The sequence below is a fragment of the Pterocles gutturalis genome, unplaced genomic scaffold (assembly GCF_000699245.1).
Source record: "Pterocles gutturalis isolate BGI_N339 unplaced genomic scaffold, ASM69924v1 scaffold45156, whole genome shotgun sequence".
Lineage (NCBI taxonomy): Eukaryota > Metazoa > Chordata > Aves > Pterocliformes > Pteroclidae > Pterocles > Pterocles gutturalis.
In genome coordinates, this window is record NW_010102105.1 from 12,001 (window position 1) to 30,188 (window position 18,188).

General features: G+C 35.4%; 1 protein-coding gene across 1 annotated transcript in view; it reads left to right on the forward strand.

The window, feature by feature from the left end:
* Positions 1 to 17,947, forward strand: part of ARHGEF3 (Rho guanine nucleotide exchange factor (GEF) 3) — a 29,842-nt gene extending 11,895 nt beyond the window's left edge. The window contains exons 3-11 of the mRNA XM_010085300.1: positions 315 to 333; positions 6,896 to 7,066; positions 8,829 to 8,891; positions 9,228 to 9,324; positions 9,426 to 9,502; positions 10,967 to 11,224; positions 13,399 to 13,569; positions 16,087 to 16,273; positions 17,215 to 17,947. Coding sequence (XP_010083602.1) covers positions 315 to 333; positions 6,896 to 7,066; positions 8,829 to 8,891; positions 9,228 to 9,324; positions 9,426 to 9,502; positions 10,967 to 11,224; positions 13,399 to 13,569; positions 16,087 to 16,273; positions 17,215 to 17,561 — 1,390 coding nt within the window. The 3' untranslated portion in view covers positions 17,562 to 17,947. The remainder of the gene's footprint in view (positions 1 to 314; positions 334 to 6,895; positions 7,067 to 8,828; positions 8,892 to 9,227; positions 9,325 to 9,425; positions 9,503 to 10,966; positions 11,225 to 13,398; positions 13,570 to 16,086; positions 16,274 to 17,214) is intronic.
* Positions 17,948 to 18,188: the final 241 nt, after the last annotated feature.

The window sequence follows — 18,188 nt, forward strand, 5'->3', positions numbered from 1 at the left end:
ACACTTCAGGTAATCACAGTAAATGCATTGCTGCATTGGATTGCATTGCTGAAAGGGAAATGCGTAGGTATTCACAACTTCTGGGGTCAGCATGGGACAGGACCTGCACATGTGCTCACACACCCCATTGTAATATGCCAAACAGGTTTAGGCAGTTACTCTACTTAAAATCTCAGAACTCTCACCTCAAAAAACCACTTCTCGGTCAAACAACTGCTGGTTTTTAATTACCAATAAAAATACTATTGCACCTGTAGCATAGAAAAGTTGTTATACTCAAGTATTACGATTACTTTTAAAATTTTATGAACAGAATTCTCCACAACACTTTCTGTTAATTTGGGTTGGTTTCTTTGAAAATGTTATTTTTGGTATAGTTAGTCATGTAGGACCGCTAAACTTCCTTCTGTGTAGTGAACTTTGGCCTTGCCTAAACAAAAGAGTTAGTGAACAATTGGAAAAAAGTCATTTTCTGAAGCTGATGATTAAAATTTAAAAAGGTCAAGTAAAGTTTAAATGCAGTTTAGAAATGAAACACTCTTGTAGTTGCAATTTCTGTTATAGATTAGGTGCATAATATTTCACATACTTAGACACTAATGGAACTTTATTTATAAAGCATTTGTGCCTTCAGACCTAGAGACTGCAGAATGGGTGCTCAGCTCCTAATGGTTATGACGAGTGGCAAGCAGTCAGAGCTGCAGCGCTGCTGTGGGTCTGGCCTAGGGAGTCAGAGTGTTTCTGCTTTAAAACAGTTTGTGTAAGAAGGTGTGCGTAAGATCTAAAAAAAATTATTTAACAAGCTTAATTTATTTGATGAGAGGAAATACAAAAATATCTTGAATGTATTAAAAATGTTAGTTAATCAAATTCAGCTTAATTAGAGCATTAGTGAAGTTTTCTGTAACCTCAAGGAGGAAAGAAATAAAACCTTAGAGCGAGGAGTCTTATGACAAATAACAAGCCGCGGGAAAAGCCCTGATTTTTCTGTAGAGGTAGTTATCTAGTAAACAGATATGACAGGGTTTCTTTAACATTGGTTTTCCTGTGCTGGGTTCCTACAGTTTTGAAAGTGCAGACATGTGCATGCAAAAGCTGCGTGTGCGGGTTGGAGGAAAGGCAAAATGGCTGAGCTCCCCTCGGCCTGGGTTTGATCCAGAAGGTGTATTATTGCGTGACTAGAGCAGAGATGCCTGTATTCCCTGGGGTGTATAAATCTCCTCCGTAGTCTGCCTCCAGGAAAAAATTGGCCCAACTCTGCAAGGACTACATTCGTTCCAGTTGTGAGGAGTGTGGAAAGTGAATTAATTTTTGGCTAAACTGCTTCTGAGCACGGCACTTCCCTTTTCTCAGCCTTAGACAGCTGTTGTCCTCATTTAAGTACCAACGCTATCGTTCTGTAGTGAATGCCTTTGAGACTAGGTTGTCCAGAACAATATTGTATTTAATAAAGTTTGATCCAGACTATCTGAAACAAACTATCCTTTCACGCATGCAGTAGCAGCTTCTCAGGATGAGAGCTACCTAAATGTGTTTCAGGGCGAATTTTGACAAAAATAGAAAACAATGGCTTTGTTGCAAGTCCTCCTGTTGCAAGCATTTCTGTCTTGCTCTATTCTTACTGATTATAAGAATATATTTTAGTTAACTGTGCTTCTAAACAGATTAAACAGTGGTATTATTCATACCATCTCCTTTAAGTAACTATGTGCTTGAAGGAGCTGCAATGAGAAATCAACCTGTATGTTCTGGAAATCCTAGGTCTGACTCCATTTCCAAGTGATGAATGCTGGTGACGTCTCTCAAAACTGCCTTCATGGCTGGCTGTAAATTGACTTCTTATCTGATTTTGTAAGCAACAATAGGACAGGGGGGAAGAAAAAAGACTGACCTTCTTGCACTCAAGTGCCCTGTTTGGAATTATTTAGAAACATTCTGGGAAGCATGTATAGCTTTTTTTACTTTATTATTTATTGACATAGCTGTCACTGTACCTCATGGAACAGTATAGAGCAGGATTTTTTTCATGCTGTAATACCTGTAAAAAGAAAATAGTGTTGATTTTTTCTTACTGGATGAACTTTAATATTTTTATTGTTAAGCTATTTCAGTTAAAACCCATGTTTCTTCTTGCCTTGCTGCTAGATGTTCTCTATCTGTAAAATGAAGAAAACTACTATCATCACCACAACATCCAAAACAAACAACTTCTTCCCCTGGGGAAAAAAAAAACCAACCAAACAAACAAAACAAAAAACAAACCCACAAAACAGCCAACAGAACATTCCTCCAAAAAGGCCACTCCAACATCATCAATAAAAGGAATTAGAAAATTCTGAGCTTCCCTTATGACATTTCAAACAAACCTTCTTATATATTCTTTCGAAATGGAAGATACATCTAAGAAGAAAAAAAAAGTTTATTGTGCATAATTTTCCTTACCTCTGTACCTGTAACTTTGGCTTTATATTAATGGACTTCCTGCATGCAGGTTGAAGAGAGACACCTCTGTGTCTGAGATCTCTGTAGTGTTTTTTAAGATATGTTCTTAGCAGCTTCTCAGATTTTGCATATTTTAATGATTATGGAGGTATTTGGGGTTTTTTGTATCTTACTTTATTACTATTTTCCACATGTTGTCAATACATTTCCACAAGGATACCAAGTAACAAAACACATCAAGCCTTTCCAACTTTCTTTCTGTTTTTTTGGGGGTTGGTGTGGGTTGTTTGTTTTGTGGTGGGTTTTTTTTTTGTGGTTTTTTTGTTTTTGTTTTTGTTTTTTTTACTATTTGTGGTCACTCTGTTTCTGTCAAATAGAGCACTGTAGAATAACTGATTAAAATAATGCTGTTAGATCCATCTCTGACAGAGTCTGTGTATCTGCAGGGCACCAAATGCTAAGCAGATATTCTTATTTGTTTATCCACCTGGAAAACCACTTTGATTTCATAGCTGTATTTTCAGTTTGCATCAAGCTAGACTAATGATCTGCTTGGTCTTATTCACAGCTGTGCTGTTCAGCTTAGAAGCTGAAAATAGGATCAGAAAAAGAACTCCAGCTGATGCTGAAGAGAGAAATTAAAGTCTGGCTAGCTTCCCCTGCAACTTCGGTTTTCACCACTGTATCTTGAATTTAAGTAGCGAGTCAAAATTATTTTTTTCTGTCTTACAACACCAGAAATTTCTAAAAATCTTTAAGAAAACACTTTAACATTGGCTCTGAATGCTAGGACTTTGATCTGTAGTGCCCTTTTCCCAGTACATGAAGCTGCTTGCTTTACTGCAGGTGAAATTAAGTTTTGTTAATTGCATGAATTAACATCAGTAACACATAGATCCTTCACAGGAACAGTCCTGTACCTGCCAGTGAAAGCTACTGTGGTCAGATAACAGGGGTTCTGGCTGGATTCTTCCCCAGCTCCTTCAGCTTTTGGAATTATATGAAAATTTTAATAATCCTAGATAGCATAATTTTTAATCAGTATGTTTTTTTAACATACTGATGATAAAATGGACATGTTTTTTAAGGAAGCCAGGAACTAGGAAAATATTTTTAAGATTTGAGACACAGAAATGCTGTTTTGACATTCCTACAATTCCTTCATGGGATTCTACCACAACTGATTCCCCCCCCACCATGGCAAGTACCAACCAAAGATACCATCAGAGTACTTTTAAATTTGTTTTTAAAAATTTCTGTTAGAACTTCAGTTTAGGGCTCTTTTCCACTAAACTGAAAGGGGTCTGTTTACTTACAAGAAAATGGTTAAAGTAGTAGAACTGAGAGGGTTAAACTGATGTACATTTATCTTAAACTATCAGAGAGTTTTATTTAAATAAAACTTATTGTTTATTTGGGGATTTCTTTAATTAGGCTTATATATCAGGTTTACATCTAATTTCTATTCTTGTCTGTTACAGCATTGATGATTCAAGTATGCTTGACTCTCAAGTGACAAAGCATTAATCTTAGCATTAAATAGTATTCCCTGGTGATGTGTGAAGTTTGTATAGTTTTACAAGCCAGTTTCTACAACCTGTATGCAAAGGAGAAGATGATATGTTAAAATAAGCTTGGATTCCAAACTGAAGTATGTGATTCCCAGCCTAAGTACATTTCAGTGTACCAGGATAAGAAGTCAATCAGTGTTTTTTGCCTTTGCTGTGTTACTGTATAAAAGAAGGAAACCTACCAGACAAAGAAACCACTGGCTCTTGAAGTGAAGTTTGTCCTCATTGTTAAATAATACCTCAAAACATTTCTGTCCCTCCCCACTAATAAATATCCCCAACCCAATGTTCCTTATTAAAATTAAGCAAGGTACACTTTGTATGGTTAATTAACAGGCTGATGTATGAGAGAAATAAACTAAACATATACTTAGCGTGTCCAGGTAGCAAAGATGCTAAGCAAGCAAGCAGGATTTTGGGGAGTTTGGTTTCCTTTTGGGTCTCTCAGTCTTTTTGTGCCCCTTCTGCCCAATGGAAGCCAGTATAGGGCTGTCGAGAATAGTATCAAGCATTCTCATGCAGCATAAAGAAACATGACTATCAGTGGATGTGAAAGATGACATTTCTCAAAACACTGTATGTAATTTCAGTTCGCTGTTATGAGTGCATGCCATTTTATCATGTGATAATGACTTTTTGTTAAAAGGTTTCAAGATCAAGGCGTTTACTTTAAAAATCAGTATGTCTGGTGCTTTTCATTATAAGCACTTTCTTAATTTAACATAAAACATTCCTTTAAGAAAACACCACCACAAACAACGGAGCTATATACTGGAGGATGTGTATGGGAGTGCATGGAAAGGGGCATTCCACCTTGGGTCATGGAATGACAACTGTTCTGCTTGGCTGCATTCTCATGGTTTGTGATTCGTGGATGCAACACACCTGCCTCTAAAAAAATTTCCATTTGCATGTGAAAGTAATGGGTTCCATGGTACATCATTGTAACAAGTGTAAAGTAGGCATGTAATTTCACTGTGTTTCTTTATCTTCTTAACTCTTGAAGGAAGACTAGCACCTGACTTGCAAAGTTTTGGAAGGTTGGTATATATATGTGTGTGTGTGTGTGTGTGTATTTTTAGGGGTTTTGTCAATTCCAAGTAGGGCTCAAAATGGCTTCTGTTAAAAGGCACAGGTTTTAATTATATAATATGTCTTCTGATATTTTGAAAACATATTGTATTTATAGGCACTGTTTGGATTTCATGGGCTCTTATCTTCAGAGGAGAATTTCAGATATTGTACTTTGTGTATGCTGTTTTCAACATGGAAATGAAGAGAATTTATTTTGCTTCAAATATTCTTACCCAAGGCAATTTAAAGACAATTGTGTTATGTAAGGCAGGTTTTAAATAACAACAAAAATGTAGAGTATTTCAACAATGTGATATACTTGAGGCATTTGAGAGGTAGGACCTCAAAAAGAAGCCTCTGATTTTAATGAAGCAGGAAAGGAATCTTTTCAAAATAGCACAGTGAGAGCATGAAGTATCCATCCTTAGCCTGAACTCTTTTGTAAGAGTCTACAGGCAAATAGAAATCTCAAGTCTCACTTAAACTTCAGTTTTAAAAAGTCCAGTTTTAAGACTAGACTACATAATAGGTACAGAGATGCTGGTACACATCGTCAGAGTTTAGAAGCTCCAGATATATTAATGAAGATTCTACAGTAGTAGAATACAATACCGGTATTTCATGAATTGCTATCTCCTAGCACTGATTGTTTAACACATTTCTTCAAATGCTAAGAAATAAGTAGGAGCAAATGGTGTGAGAAGAATCTGGCTTGCTTGGCATAAATGTTCAAATCTGAATATTGAAATACCTTTTCCTTAAAGATAATGCGATTGTTCTTCTCTGTTCAGTCAGATATCCATTTCACACCTTTCCATGTGAATTAGTTTCTTGATCTCATTATACAGCAGAAGAGGCAAGATATTACCAGTTGAAAAGGCTTTTCCATGTATCAAAACCAGTTTGGTCAGTTAGAGCATTATAGCCCTAATTATTTAATCCTGCTTATGGACACATCTGGAATGACTATGCCAATCAAATCTTTCATGATTCTGACAGTTTAAAAAGAAATAAATATCAGCTACCAAAACACTTATTAAGGTAAGAGGAAAGGTTTTGAAGGGCAGTCTCACTTTATGAACCCTCTTTCTGTCCAACTGAGAAAAATTTGTTTTTCCTTAAACCATTAATATGTGTTTGATGTAATGGATCTTTTAATCTGATATCCTTGAGGTAGGACCTATTGTTTCTCAGTACAAACCTCTTCAAACAATCCCACCCCCTAAAAGTAAACAATTCTGTTGACTTCCAGTTGATACACAAGATGAATTTATCTACCAGATTTTGCTGTACTGGCTTTCCAGAGTTTCTGTGTAACAATTGAATCTTTCTTCCAAAATGAACCAAAGAAGTATTCATACTAGTTTTGTCTCTAAAATTTGCATTAACTCTAATTTTTTAAGTAATAGGGATCTAATGAGGAAGAATAATTCCTGTCTGTTTACTGAATTGAAACCTTGCATTTGATCAGTTATGTCAGTGTGTTGTACCATCCTGCCATTACTCCTGTAGTTCATTCTTGTTGCATGGTATATTTTTATTTTTATGTTGCATTGTATAGCTTTAAGCATGTTGAGAACAGGACATGGACATAGTTCACTGCAGGAATGGAAGTACTGGCCTTCCATAAAGATATATTAAAATAATTTCTCATACATTACCAATAATACACATTGCTATTAAGTCACAGTACAAACTAATTAGATAATGTTTGTTTGTTGTACTGAACTATGTATTTAAATTCCTTAGGAAAAAAAAAAAGTGTGTTAAACTGTTCTAACAATAAAAACTCTTGTATTTATTTCTAGCGTTCTATCAGTTTCCGTAGTGACAGTCGCCCAGATCTGTTCAGTCCACGACCATGGTCTCGAAATATGCCCTCTGCTAACACCAAGCGGAGAGACAGCAAACTATGGAGTGAGACCTTTGATGTTTGCGTCAATCACATGCTTACATCTAAAGAAATCAAGCGTCAAGAGGTAATGTGGTTTTTTTTACCATAAATTTCATGTTCAAAAGTCATCTTTAAAGCATGGAGTTGAGGAATGCTAGTTGGCATTAGGATAGCACTTGAAGCTTTCCTGAAATTAAACAGAATGTCACCACCTCCACTAGAAGCAGAATTCCATCCCCAGTCTTTATAATTGAAGCTACATTAGATTAATACGTTCTTTTAAAAAATCAGCTCATCGTATCCTTAATAAACATTACTAAGAAGTTACAAAGATATATTGTACTGTGACTGGCTACATGTGTGTATGACAGTTTCTGTAGTGATGGTTGATATCTTGATGTTTCATTTTGTTGTTCTAGTAATGACAGATGAGCATGCTATTTCAGGAACAGGTATTCATCAAGTGATACATACACACAGAAATGCACAATCATTTCCCTTGTTGGAAAAGAGTGTCTTTAAGGAAGTTTTCAGTGCTAGAAAGATGAAATATTGATCGAAAGATGTATATTCCAAAGCAAAAAAAGAGGACATCAGTGGTTTTAATGTGTTGTACAAGACAAATTCTAAATAGTTCATGTTACAGCCAATGACAGAGCTCCCATGGAATCAAGAAATTTTTTTGCTACAGAAAATTCTAGCAGTATCAACAAAGTTTATAACAATCTCTCCAAGAATACTCCAGGAACTGAGTCATAAATCAAACAACAATAACGTCAAGCATTTCTTGTGCAGATTTTAACATTGTACAGGAATTCATAGGAAATAACCTTTAAAATTGAGAACTTCAAAGGCAGCTTATTGAAAACTAAAATAACTGTTTGCATAGTGTAACAGTCATTACTCTCTTGGGGCAGAAGCCAGGACCTTTCACAGAGCCCAAATAAGTGAGCTCTATTCCAGGAGTTTTGCATGGGGGTTCTGCTTTATATTGGTTCTTACACTGCACGCCTGAACAAAATATCGCAACCACTTCCATCCGTGCGCTGTCAGCTACCTCACGCTATGGCAAGCCCTCCATGTATGCGTATTACCAAGCTAGGAGAATGTGTGCTAGCTGAAGATGTTCTTTTGTGATTTATGTAGGCTGAAAGCCTTGACTGTCAAGTGAGGAATTCCGACTGACCAATGTGTGGTTAACTTCTACTGTACCCAGTTTAGAATTAAGTCATGCAATAAGCAAATACAATGGTATTTTGATAAGCCAGTGTATTAGGGTGGTGGTTATTTTTAATCCGCCAGCTTTAAAGTCTTAAATCTGCTTCAAGAGAAGTAACTAATATCAGCCAAGGGCTAAGTAGAGCTCAGCCTTCATAAAAAAAAAAAATGAACTGCTATCAAAATAAAAGTGCTCACTACCAAATAAGTGTTTTAAAGAAGATCTGTCTTTTACTTACTGGACCACCAAGAACTTTTACCACTGCATGTGTTAAAATGGAACACAACAAACTCTTTTGCATATAGTTGTATAAATGGTTAAGATACAGTTGAGTCAAAATATCGCACCAAAGATAGCTCCCCCATCTGGAAACATCTGTTTGAAAAAAATTAATTCTGTGACTATTTCAGATAAGCATTTTATGAACAATCTGATATAGATCTGGTTTTCAAAATACTGCATATGGTTCTGTAGCTATGGAATAAGGCCTGACTTTATTTCTGCAATTAGATTTAGCAGAGAAGTTCTGTTACATGTTATTAAGAGACCTGTTCAGAATATAACCTCAACTCAACAAGTTTTTATAGATTAAATAAAGATATTTTATAATATTTGTCTCTTTTTACAGGCTATCTTTGAACTTTCACAGGGGGAAGAAGACTTGATAGAAGATCTGAAGTTAGCAAAAAAGGTCTGTTTTTTAAAAAAAACAAGACACAACAAAGTGTATTCATTGGTTCATATCACTTATAAAATAATCCTTGCTTTTTATAATTGCTGAGACAGTAAGAAGGGAAAAAAGCCAAAACATATTTCTATTTTCCTGTTCTTTCTGAAACCCTTAAATGTGCTGCTTTTTTTAAATATGAAATAGTTTAAGATATGCTTATGAAAATTTAAAATATTCTCAGCAGTTGTTCTGTTTTTGCTTACAGTGAGCTTTAAATGTTATCACGAATTTTTCAGCTACCAATTGGTATTTTTAATACCAATATATTAATTACAGAGTTCCGCTTTTTCTTTTCAGGCTTATCATGACCCAATGCTTAAACTTTCCATAATGACAGAGCAAGAGTTGAACCAAATTTTTGGAACATTGGACTCTCTAATTCCTCTACATGAAGGTAAAACTCAAATAGTCTTCGTCTGTGTTGCTGTTGCACATAGATTTATAGTTATCTGATGCATCAAGTAAAGTTTATCTTCTTTCTTTAATCATGATCAGATCTTCTTAGGCGACTTCAAGATGTCAGGAAACCTGATGGATCAACAGAGCATGTTGGCCATATCCTTGTGGGCTGGGTAAGGCAGAGTTTTTAATCAATTTTGAGACTTTAGTTTGGAGCTGCAACATAGTTTTTATCAGACAATTTCCTTTCCAGATCTAGCATAACATATCAAAACTATATTCTCGAAGTATTTTTAAAAGATAAGGCAACTATTTAGAGATAAAATGAAATATTTTCTCTTTTCAGGGATTTTTTCCTGAAAAGATGTAAACTAGGATGTTGTTTTTAAAGCTTTTGCTATTCAGGAGATAAACTTTAAATAAAAATCAAGTTACACTAGAGTTTGATGCAGATAATTTGAAAATCTGCCCCCATTTGTATTCTGGTTTCCTAGGGAAACGAAGCTTGAACAGTCACATTGTGTAAGGGCACCTTGCAGTTATTCTTGAATGTCAGTCTTCCAGTCACGGTAATAGGTAGTTGTTAGTACTGTCAAAGATACTAATTTTCTAGAAGTTTGTTAAAATAAGGCAGACAGAAGTGTAAGAAAAATGCTATTGCTGACCCACAAAGAAGTTGGTAAGTTCACTGTCACGAGCATCCAATGACATAAATACCGAAAATAGGTTTTTTTAGTTTTGTTGATAACATTGCTTACTATATTAAAAAAATAAGCTGTTTTTTAAAAGGATTTAAATATATGAAAATTTTATTTGTAAGTACATGTAGGGAATTAAATTTAGCAGGAAAAAAGGGCTTGACATTTTCAAGGGATTAGATAATAACAGCAATTATAGCAGCTCTGTGTGAGTGTGGCCTACTGTAAACATGAGAAACACGATCACTATGGGTACATAATGCAAATAGTTAACTTTTACATTTACAAGCTTGTAATTATCTCTGTTTTTCTTTGCATAAAGTAATTTTAAATATATTTATTTTCTAGTGTGTTTGAACACGAGTGAACTCTTGGTGCAAACAAGTCTAATTTCCATTGTTGAAGATTTACATATATTGTGTGCTAATATAGCAGTTTTTGTAAACATTCTAATCAACATATAAACTAGGGTTTTTTTCAGATTTAAGGCACAGTTCTGTCATCTTAATTTGGTCAAGGTTCTTGAGGGCAATATATAAGTTTGACTATAGAAGTTTGTTTGTCTAAAAAAAGCCAGGTCTGGTCCTAGGCTTTTGTTTCCATTCATAACTGAAATCAGACTTCTGTTTTCAACTATTATCTGCACTAAGTAGTGCTCAGTCTTAAGTCATGGATATTTTTAATGCCTTGGAATATTATTGGGGACCTCTAGGAACTGAGGGATGAGCTAGTGCTTCTAAATTATTTAAATGATGAACAAAGGTGGTCAAAGGACCTTTGTAAACCTTGTCTTTGCTGGAAACATTCTCATCAATAAGTTGTGGATAAATCTCCAGAAAGATTTTCAGCATGAGTTCTGACTTCTTGAATCACTTGAAACTTTCTATATAGCAAGCTCTGCTTTGTTTCAGCTGCAGAATAATTTATTCCTTTCCTCAGCTTCCATGCCTAAACTCGTATGATAGCTACTGCAGCAATCAAGTTGCAGCCAAAGCTTTACTGGATCACAAGAAACAAGATCACAGAGTGCAAGATTTCCTACAGCGCTGCTTAGAGTCTCCTTTTAGTCGCAAACTGGACCTTTGGAATTTCCTTGACATCCCAAGAAGCCGTTTGGTTAAATACCCATTACTGCTCAGAGAGATTTTGAGACACACACCGAATGATCATCCGGATCAGCAGCACCTTGAAGAAGCTGTGAGTTACTGTTGGGTTGGGGTCTTTTTTTTTTTTTTTGAAGATTATAGCACTTTTAGCTTATTAATTATTAACGGACACTACTTAAAATATGGAAATGCTAATAGTTATATGAACAGCTGAAACTACTATATGAAATATCTAGCCCAACTCCCCCAATTAAATCTGATTTCAGTAGCAAAGTGATACCAAAAAAAAAGGGGGAGTGGGATGGGAGGTGTTTTCCACAGTTCTTATCTGATCCTTGTCCACCTTTCAACGTTGTTTTCCATTCTAAGTTGGGTAATGTGAGGATTTCTTTTCAGGTTTTAGATCATTTAGATATGTTTTGCTCTCTGGCTTTAAAACTTCCTTATCAATAGAAACAGACCTGATTCAGGTATTCTGAAAGGTTTCTAAGATTTCTGTTCTTTCCCATCTATAATATATATACACACACACACATATATATAAAAAAACAATAAAACGTGCATGCACGCAAACATGTTTCTGGGAGTAAAGGAGTTCACTGTAGCAGAATTGTTTGAAACACTTCAAAATTAATGAATAAATAAATTTCATCAGTATCCTCCTGCTTTTGAATAGTATTTAAATATAAGTAAATATCATTAATATTTCAAAGACAATTTTTTTTATTTGCCTAGACTTGAATACGTTGTACATTTTAGTATTTCTTTGCTGAAAAATTACAGGCCTCTTTTTTTTGGAAAGTCCATGCTGGTCACGTGGGAGGGGTATCCCTGCCCATAGCAGGGGGGTTGGAACTAACTGATCTCTAAGGTCCCTTCCAACCCAAACCATTCTGTGATTCTATGTTCTGAAACACGCATGCACCTAACCGCTACTGTTCTGCTGTTGCTTCCCCAAATCCCTTGCCCAGCTCAACTTCTCTATTGTAAAATTGGCCAACTGCAGTTTAAATTCAAAGCTTGGATGCTCACATTTAGATGTAATCTATAAGGTACATTTTTCCCTTGTGCATGTTCCTATAAACCCAAACAAAAAAATCATAAATATCTCAAATAATTCTTTTGCTTATTTCTAAGGTTTGCTTTTGTACATAATGTCTGGTAATATCTTCGTAAAAATATTTTAAATGCTTTCTTCCCGTATTCGTAGTTGGTAATTGTTTAATAAGATACAATCATGATTTTTTTTTCTTGATATTCCAATAGCCTGATATAGCTTTGTGGTATTCTGTTTCAGCAGAACACTGCCTATCTTTGAAGTGAAGTATTTCATAAATTGTATATTTGCCAAGTTAAATTAGGAAACAGAAATTACTTTATGTGGTTGGCTCTTAACGCTGCTTTAGGCTTATGAAGTACATTTGTCTTCCTGTCTGGCAATCTGCTATAAGCACATTGGACCAAGTTGATCCCTGATAAATCTCCTGGGATCAGTAGATTCTTGAATTATCTATTTGGACATGTATGTGTCAACCCCTTGCCCTGCTACACCTCCAGGTATTTAGCAGAGGAATTCGATCAGTCTAAGCAACCTCTGTTCACTATTAGAGTTGACTAAAATCAACAGAACTTCACATCCACGTGCCCAATTAATGAGCCATATTTTAAGTTTCATATAAATTGATTTCAGGGACCTTAAAGTGTGCATAGTATAAGGAAGTTTAAGATGGGGAACCCGATTTTATAGAAAAGGCAAAGCTTACTTTTTAACTTTTTTTAAACTAAAAAAGCAAAATAATTATTACTTTTAATTGTAAAATTGTAGGCATATACAAGTAGTAGAATTGTGAAATAAAATTAATTTACTTTATTTCAAGAAGATAACTTCCATAATGAACAGAAGTTGAGAATTTAGTGTTTTGGGCTAGTTGCATATTTTGGAGGTATGGATCTTGATAGTTTTTCTGTTTCTTGTTCTCTGATATGATACAGCAGTTTTGAGATAATTATAATCTATTTTAAATTGAAGGTAAGTTGTCTGCCCTGTGTTAGAAACAATGATAAAGCCAAACTGAAGTGTCTTTGTACACTGTAGTCTGCTTAATTTTGTTGTTAATAGTCTTATAGACTGGTCTACATAAAATTCATTAAAATATACTGTAAATTAAAATGTGTTTTCTTGTAGCTACAGTTCAAGTTATTAGGAGATAGCTCTGAATATGGAACTGTGTTATTGAAGTTGATGTGTCTGGTTTTTTTCTGTAGATAAATATAATTCAGGGCATAGTGGCTGAAATCAACATAAAGACTGGTGAATCTGAATGCCAGTATTACAAGGAGAGACTTATTTATCTTGAAGAAGGCCAAAGGGATTCACTGATTGATAATTCACGTGCTGTATGTTGTCATGGTGAACTGAAGAACAACAGGGGAGTGGTAAGGAATCACTATTTTGTTATAAGTAGCTTTTAAAGTTATCTTCATTTTGCATGACAGCTAGAAGAACTGTGAGTACGCATACAGAAACATCACGCTCTCGTAAAGGAGGGTGATAAATATCAACTATTATATATAAACACCCATATTTTTGGATAGCAGTCAGGTATCTGTCTATGGACATAATAAGCTTTCATGTGTCTCTGTCTCTTAAGGAGACCTAACAATATCCTAGCTAAATTGTAAACTGATAAATTTAAGTAAAACTTCCGGGGGGAGGGGGGGGGGCGGGGAAGAAACACATTTCTGGTCTCGGAGACATTATGATAATGTCTATAATGACACACAATATGGACTAACAAATTTTAAACCTATCAAAGGCTGTGGTCATTAAGAATGTTTTACTTTATTATTTGTTGAACTTCAAAGAGAATCTGTTGACCAGAGAAGTTTGGTATTTGGTACTGCAAATTCCAGTCTCCAGGAGTCTGCAGGATTGATGTGTCATAAGCTGAGCTTTCCAATTTAAAAAAAATAAAGAACATGCAGATTAGTAGAGATATTAATAGAATAGAAACCAGTCATTCTTAGATTTTTTTTTTCTAGGTCAACTAGATACAACATGAGATTTTGAATGGACAAACAACGCAAAAAGATCTTTTTCTCATAAACTGAGCTTAAGAAAGTTTTATTTAAAAAAGGAAACAAACAAAATAAGCAGAAATCTAAATGCATTTCTTAGTGCTGGGAGCACTTCTATGTAGTGTTTTTATTCATGCAATAGAAGGATCATGTTTTACCATATGGCTGAGATGGAAAGACGAAATAGAGACCCTTTCTGGTTCACCGGATAAAGATCAGGCAGGCAGTTAATGTATAGCAAATGAGCAGGAAGGAACTGGCAATTTTCATCTTTCTGGTGATCTTTATTTGCTCCATCCACACTACCCCTGCCGTTCTTTGGTAGTATAACATTAAATATATAATTAATGATTTTCAATTTATGAAGGGCATTTAAAATTCCCCAGCATTTTTGGGAGGTTTCCACACTGATGTATTCCTTGAATACAGTTCACAGTGTGAGGTGTTTTTGTTTGTGCGTTTCTTTGACTTGGGTTGAAAAACAGATCAAACCATTTCTATCTCAGTGCTATCAGTCTCCTTTTCACACTTGCTATTACAAAGTACTAGCTTTTGCAGCAAATAAGATCTCACCATTGAAAAGTGTTTCATACGACTCCCACTAAAATCAGCCATAACAAAGCTTTAAGTTATGAAGAATCTGCAACATTTTGTGGATGATGGTTTGAAAACAGAGTTTCAAAATAGACCAGGTATTTTTGCTGCACATTTAGAATATTAAAAAAACCCAAAACCCAACCCTACTTCACAAGCAAACAACCATCCCTGTGTATACCTCAGGTGTTTAATATCACACATTTTTTGCTTTCTTTGATGTTTCATTCGTATGAAAAGGTAGCCATTTGCCAAACATCGACACTGAAACATGTATTGGGCAGATTTTTTTATCTGATTCTGCATAGAGTCGGTGTTAATACCAAAGATTATAGCACTGAGGAATAAGGAACAAACAAAAGTTTAGGTGTGTGTCCTGCAAATACTTAGAGAGGCCCAACTAGAAAAAAATAGACTACTCATGGATACAAAATGAGGTGTCATGAAAAATAAAATGGAGTTTTTCAATATTGGAAGACTGCCAAGGCACATTGGGAAAGGTTTCTGCTATAATTAACTCTTTCATTAAAATTTTCTGAAAGCATGAGCTACTGAAAGATGGGACACTGAGCTAAATGGATCTGAAGATCTATCTTGTGTTAAAACGGCAAATAATGTGTCTATTTAGATTTAGAGTCACGTCAACATTAGAAGCAAAGAACAGTTACTTGCGATTGGGATGAAATTACTGGCAGTGGAAAAAAAACTAATTTTGATGCATGATATCAAGTGAAATGAATTTAAAATTTCAGTTTGTTTATTACTGGAAGCCACTGGAGATTGCCAAATGTAATCTGCTGAGCTTCAAAGAGCTGTGGTGAAGCTCATTGTGAGCAGCATGTGAGTTGTAAAAAGATTGCTCATAACTGTTCATTGAAAATATTTGGATTAATAAGATCGCCTGTTTCTTAGTAACACAGGCAGTAGAGAAAAGTTAAAGTGGATGTCAGAAAGAAGAATGCGTATAAGCGTGCTGTTGTAGAGAGACCTTTGAAATGTCATGCATAAAATTTCAAGGCCTCAACATTTAAAGATTAATTGGGATCATGACATAAGAAACTGAGAAAACAACAGGAAAAATAATTTTAGAAGTTTTTTAATTGTTATGTTTACATACTTATATGCTGTTGCGCCATAGGACTTCTAAATAGTGGGAAGAGAGAAATCCTTATTTATTTTAACTGTTGAAAATACAAGGTTATAATGTACTAGAGTTAAAATAAATTTTGTTTAATGATGTTCTAACAAAGGAATAATGCATTATTTATTAATTTTTAACAGAAACTGCATGTCTTCCTCTTTGAAGAAGTGCTGGTGATTACTCGAGCTATCACCCACAACGAACAGCTCTGCTATCAGCTGTATCGGCAGCCAATTCCGGTGAGGGAGCTCGTGCTCGAAGACTTGCAGGATGGAGAAGTGCGATTGGGTGGATCCATACGTGGTGCATTCAGCAACAATGAGAGAAGTATGACTACACCTTTATTCTTTATTTGCTCATATAGGATCATTATAACTGTAAGACACCTGCCAATGAGACATCAGGATGTTTTCTTAAAATTGTCATTATCTACATACAGTGTCTTGATTTTTATTTCAAACAGGTTTATATAGTTCACTATATTGATATTGGGATTTCTCCACACACCTGCTCTGGTACTGAATTGAGAAGGTGGGAATATGTAGAATGTAGTGCCAAAAGCATAAAATTACAAGCAAGTGTATTTTGAAATCTTAAGATAAGCTTTAGCTGTTATGACTTTTCTTGTCTTATGGAGACATTGATTGCTATTCCATAATTAAGTCTTTCACCTGACAGGTAATTAATTTTGGGCTCAGTGTTAAGACTGCAGGTATTCATGTTAATGCCAGGAGGTAAGATTTAATGTCCTTCTAATTAAGCATATTCTAAAGATACTTGTTTCTATTACAAGGGTCTTCTGAATTTCACTTATCTTGTGAAAACTTTGAGGGTTTTTTGTATGTATTCGCTTTATTAGTGAAATGAATGGAAGAGATGAGGCAATCTCCAGCAGACGCAAAGGCACAGTGTTCAGTGAAGGTCTGGAAATCTGCTTTGCAGAGAAGTACCGAGAGAGGCGTTGAAGTGTGGGAGACGCCTTAATCCTTCTGATTCACTGAAAGTTTTATGGGTCGCTCATACATGGCAGAACCAAAATTGTGTAATCCAGCAATAAGAAAGCATTAGAACTGCTTGTGGTGTTCTGTGTTCTTGCCCCATAAAAGAAGGAAATACCTAGATTTTTCTCTCTGGTCTGACATGGTATTGGCAGGAAAACACCTGCCAAGTCAAAGAGTTTGCAGATTCTGTTATTTTAATGTACTCATTTATTATAAAAATCACTCAGCCAAAGCATTCAGTATTTTGATATGTATTGTTTCTTTCAGTCAAAAACTTCTTTAGAGTCAGCTTCAAAAATGGATCTCAAAGCCAGTCTCACTCGCTTCAAGCCAATGATTCCTTCAACAAACAACAGTGGCTTAACTGTATCCGCCAGGCCAAAGAAAAAGTTACGTGTGCAGGCAAAGCTGGCGTGCTGAACTCGGCAGCACATTTTCTTTTGTCACCACATGGAAGCAGAGTACCCCAGGGAGAAACCACGCTCGAGCAAATGGACCAATCAGACTGTGAGTCCGACTATAGTATGGACACCAGTGAGATCAGCATCGACTGTGAACGTATGGAACAGACAAACTCCTGTGAAAATGAAAAGCAAATAGAAACCAATGTTTGACAAAACCTTACAGTTCACAGAAGTACATCTGTCTCTTACCTGTACAGTATTTGCATTCCATACATGGAACCATTTGGAGAAGCACTTTTAAAATATTTTTTGTGACAATGTCAATGCAGTCCTTCTTGTATTCGTACCTATGAGTGTAGTACTGTAACTGCCAATCTGTATAAGCTGGAATCTCTTGCAACTCATGTCCTGTGATTATATTCCATAAATACCTAAGGTGGATGAAAGAGGTACTTGACCAGTTATTCTCAATGTCCTGCTGTAAACAGAATCTCTAAACTACTGTTTATATGTGCATTACATAAAGAATCTTTTCATAATTTTTGAAGTACTTTATTTGCCCTTTAATGGGGCAGCTGAAGATGTGGACTGAATATGGAGTTTCAGGAACAGTTATCATGATCGTCAGCTTTCATAAAAGCATGGAAGGAAAAAATAGCTTCATGGGGAAAAAAGAAAAATATCTTGTAATAACCTGTCTGAATTCTTGTGGTATTAAATCATCAAGAACTATAAGAGCGGGCCGTGTAGCCAGTGGCTTTTTAGGGATTAATTTTCAACATGAAGCAGTGTCATAAGATCCAGCAACCAAACTTATTAAAATCTGGTCAGTTAAAG